General features: G+C 42.6%; 1 protein-coding gene across 4 annotated transcripts in view; it reads left to right on the top strand.

Annotated features, from left to right (window-relative positions):
- GLI3 (GLI family zinc finger 3) overlaps positions 1-4815 on the top strand; it is a 208558-nt gene that overhangs the window by 197962 nt on the left and 5781 nt on the right. For all 4 annotated transcript variants that reach the window (XM_017734631.1, XM_008633830.2, XM_017734630.1 and 1 more), the window contains 2 exons: positions 2154-2481; positions 3652-4815. The exon at positions 3652-4815 is cut by the window's right edge and continues 5781 nt beyond it. In XM_017734631.1, coding sequence (XP_017590120.1) covers positions 2154-2481; positions 3652-4815 — 1492 coding nt within the window. The remainder of the gene's footprint in view (positions 1-2153; positions 2482-3651) is intronic.

Here is a 4815-nt window from a genome sequence, read left to right as displayed (position 1 = left end):
CCTGCTGAAGTCTAAAGGAGGTCCTCTGCCCCCTTTGGTGATAACTACCTTAGTTTGCATAGGAAGAAAACCTCTTTTGCTTTGCTAGGTAAATGTGTAGCATTATTAAGGCATGTTGAACAGAGTTTTAACATGAAAATTTGTGGAAGAAGGGTACTAATGCCTGTAGCTTACATAGTATTAAATATTTCTCACTGAAAATTATATTTTAAAAATAATTCTGTGTTTCTTGCTTTTCACTGCATGTATGAATGAAGATATATTTTCTGGTTTTCAACTAATCCAATGTCTTTTCTGTCTAATGCTCTTAAATGTCTTATTCTAACTTCCTAAGGACAGTGGGTAATAAGGTGAGGGCATTTTAACTTTTCTGCTGTTTTTCTTATTGCAACATTATTTGTGTTTTTATTTTAGTCTTCTGCCTGTTGTTCAGTCATTCCTTTATTTAGTAATGTGCAATCCATCCAGCGTATTCCCAGTTGTAATGTGTTGTGAGCATTTTGCAACACTTGACATGTGAAAAATCTGGCTTATATTGGTGAAGCATCTTCAGAAATGTCTTTGTACTTTCCCCTCTAGATGAGACATCCTTTTTTTTTTTTCTGTATTGCACATCTAGAAATATATGTTCTGTGTTCTGCATAATACAGTTCTTATTTCTGTACCCTACCTCACTGTGATCTTGACATGTGCTACAAGAACAGGCTTCTGATCACTATTACTCTTCTTCCATATGGCATAGAGCTATTGTCCAGAAGCACAAACTTTCTTCCGCATAATAACTGTTATTTCTATTCTTGTCACCAAATCTGCTCTGGCCAGGATTTGGAAATGACCTTGCTCAGTGTGGCCTCATAAATTCTAAGTATCATCATTCAACTTAGAAATAATAAAATAGTTATTGCATCTCAAATGGACTCCTTAGGGGCATATGAAACTACAGTATTGCCATGAATCTGTGTCTTCATTCATTGATGTTTAAAGTGAGAGTCATCCCTGCCACTTCAGAAATTCTAGACAGTATTTTTCGGTAAAATATACATAAAGATTACAGAGTGGCAGAAAAAAAACAAAACAAAAAACCAAAACCACATCAGAAACCCTAAAAGTTAAATACTTACATGAAACTGTTCTTGGGAGCAAAATGATACTGCATACCCCACTGATTTGTGATCACACTGATAGAACCTTACAGTGAGATTTTAAGTCCAGAGACTTCTGTCTGTCTTCCTCTGTTTTGTCAGTTTGTCAATTTTCCCATTCTTTTGCAAGCACTTTATAAAAAGTAAATCAAGCCTGTGTTTCCCCACAGCAAGAGTTCTGCTAGAGCAGCAGGGAACACTCTCTTTTAAGAAAGAAGATGCTCTTGTGGCATGTTTATATCCCTGCAGATTAGCAGCCTGTATTGTCTACTTAAATTCCTGCACTTAAAATCTTAAATTCAAATGAAACAAAGGATGTGATTTAGTAGATCATCACCTTCTTGATTCAGGGCAGAGGTGGTATAAGTTAGGTATAAGAGGAGGTGTAAGTTAGACCTGAATGATGCCAGGGTCATGGGATGCTGATAATATGATACAGTAGTTTTTGCACTGATGCTTTGTTCCTGTTTTATTACGTGCCAGCATTTCAGGCCAACCACTGCTTGTAACAATGAGCCTTAAGCCTGGAAAATGCTTACATTCTTTAGCCACAAGTCTAATTTAAAAACCCCAAATTCCAATGTTGTTGGAGTCTTGTTTGGTTGGTTGGTTGTTTGCAAGCCTAGCAGTGTAAACTAATACCTTGTAACATGACTGAATTCTGGTTTGGTTTTTCTGAGCTGCAGCTTCAGTTGGGAACAGCACATGAGCAAAGTAGGGTATCCATCCATACGTGCTCACAAATGGCTTGAAGTGATAGAAGTAACTATGGGAATAACTCGGATAAGTGTCTTATGGAGATATATTGTATACCATCAGCAAGATGTGAAAGGGGATTTTAGTCTTGTGGTTTACAATGCCAAATCAATATCCAGAAAGCCTCTTTATGAACGATCACTTTTCTGTACCTATATCTTTGGCTCCATTTAGACCTTCATTTAGCGCGAGTGCTCCGGTTAACATTGTTTGCTTAATCCTCACATTCTTTTGTCTCTTACTTCCCTCCAACAGACATCTCAGCCAAGCCCTGGTGGTCAGTCTACATGCAGCAGCGAACAGTCCCCCATCAGCAACTATTCCAACAATGGGATCGAGCTTACTCTGACCGGTGGTGGTAGTGTAGGAGACCTCAGTGTCATCGATGAAACCCCAATCATGGACTCTACCATTTCCACAGCCACCACAGCACTTGGCTTACAGGCCAGGAGGAATATAACAGGGACCAAATGGATGGAGCAAGTGAAATTAGAAAGGTTGAAACAAGTTAATGGAATGCTTCCAAGACTGAACCCCGTTCCACCTTCCAAAGCCCCGACCTTGCCGCCTCTCATAGGAAATGGTGAGATACACGTAACAGGAGTGATAACACTTTTTGTCCTTAATCTTGTTGCTTACTAGCTCAATTTTTCAACTCTTGCAGGAGTTGCACAGCTTAGGAAACTCAGCAGCTGTGAACTGATTTGTAAATTGATCACTTTCAGTTTATTCCCTCATTGCAAGTCCTACTACCCACCCTCTGAGAACTCTGATAGTTCTGTGTTTTATAGAACAGGGTCTAACAAGGGAGCTGTGAATCACAATTTAAATATTTCTTACAGTTAAAGGTTTTGACCCAAGATCATCATAATTCTGTCCCATTTTGAGGAAAAGCAGAAGAAAGAAATACCTGTGAGTTTATTGTATGGAAGTCTTTCTGTTGAGGCCTTTGCAAGGCACCCTTTGCAGAAATGCTTTGGGCTTCCCTTTAAATAACCTGTTCCCACACACAGAAGAAATCATATGTACAGATGCTACTGCTGCAAAGGCTGATATCCATGAACGGAAGCAACGCGAGGTAGAACTTTGAAGATCCCTGGTTGTTTTCCTCTAAAGAGCTGCTCATGACCAAAACAGATGTTGCTGCCACCCCTACTTTGCCTACAGCATGCCTGTAGGTTTCTGTGTTCCACCCAGCAGTGACAGGTTTTCTGAGACCCATTCAATCAAAAGAAACTATGTAAAATTAAGAAATTTATCCTGTTTACTTAAAACCAAAACAAAACAAGGAAACCAGCAAAGATGTTTTGCAGTTGTTAGGAGTTATTTCAAGAATATTTCAAGAAGTCTTAGAAATGACCTTGAATAGCCCCCAATTTGTATATTTTGCCATTCCATGCAAATGCCTGTTCAATTATATTTTGCCTATAAAAAGCTCCCTTACGAATGTGTCCTCCTGGCACATCAGCCAGCATAGCTGCACTGCAGGCTGGAGCACTGCACCACCTGATGACAGTTTGTGGCTATGGGCTATAAATTTTCTGCTGGGATTCACACTGAAATGTTACCCTTGAGTCCCTGAATTAGATTTTAACCTAAGGACACAGTTTTTATCCCCACTTCTTTCAAGAAAGAGCACTGCTATGATTGGCTGTGATGACGTTCTTCCTCTATACCCCACTTCTTTACTGTGTGTTTTCCACACCAGTTTCTGGATAATACCTATTTGTCTAACTGTGAATTTTACCTGCAGGTACCCAGTCGAACAGCAGCTGCAGTGTCGGAGGATCCATGACTATTCTGCCAAACAGGAATGAACTCTCAAGTACGGACATCACTGTGTTGAACATGCTGAACAGGAGGGACAGCAATACTAGCACAATCAGTTCAGCCTACCTGAGCAGCCGCAGGTCCTCTGGAATCTCTCCTTGCTTCTCCAGCCGGAGGTCCAGTGATGCCTCCCAGGCAGAGGGCAGACCACAGAACGTGAGCGTTGCAGACTCCTACGACCCCATCTCGACAGATGCTTCCCGGCGCTCCAGTGAAGCGAGCCAGTGTGATGACCTACCAAGCCTTCTCAGCCTCACCCCGGCCCAACAATACAGGCTGAAAGCTAAATATGCAGCAGCTACTGGTGGACCCCCACCAACTCCACTGCCTAACATGGAGAGGATGAGCCTCAAGACAAGGATGGCACTCTTGGGTGACTGCAGGGAGTCAGGAGTATCTCCACTGCCTCCAGTGAATGCCCCTCGAAGATGTAGTGATGGTGGGGCAAACGGTTACAGCAGGAGGCATTTTCTGTCTCATGAAACTTTAGGAAATGGGACGAGGAGAGCCAGTGATCCAGTCAGAATGGCCTCCGACAACCTCTCTGTTCCGAGAGTCCAGCGTTTCAACAGTCTTAATAGCTTTAACCCTCCTGCTTTGCCTCCATCCATGGAAAAGCGCAACCTTGTTCTTCAGAACTACACCCGTTCTGAGGGTGGCGTCTTCCGCGGCTTCAGCTCCCCCTGTCCTCCAAGCATCAGCGAGAACATTGCCCTGGAGGCTGCTACAATGGAAGCAGGTGGCAGTCTGAATGATGAGGATCTCCTGCCAGATGACGTGGTCCAGTATCTGAATTCCCAGAACCAGGGCATGTACGACCACTTGTTGAACAATGTCCTAGACAGCAACAAAATGCACCACAGCTCAGTTTCAGGAAACAACAACCCCAGCAACTTTGACCAAGCCCCTCCACCGAGCAGTCAGCAGGCAGGTCCCGAGGCAAATAAGAGCGACTTGCCTATTCAGTGGAATGAAGTAAGCTCTGGAAGTTCTGACTTATCTCCTTCAAAGCTGAAATGTAGTCAGCGGTCAGCAGTGCAGCAGGCTCGGGCCTTCAGACTGTATAACAATATGATGGTTCAAGAGC

The sequence above is a fragment of the Corvus brachyrhynchos genome, unplaced genomic scaffold, assembly GCF_000691975.1.
Source record: "Corvus brachyrhynchos isolate BGI_N302 unplaced genomic scaffold, ASM69197v1 scaffold94, whole genome shotgun sequence".
Classification (NCBI taxonomy): Eukaryota; Metazoa; Chordata; class Aves; order Passeriformes; family Corvidae; genus Corvus; species Corvus brachyrhynchos.
This window is presented reverse-complemented; position numbering and strand designations above follow the sequence as displayed.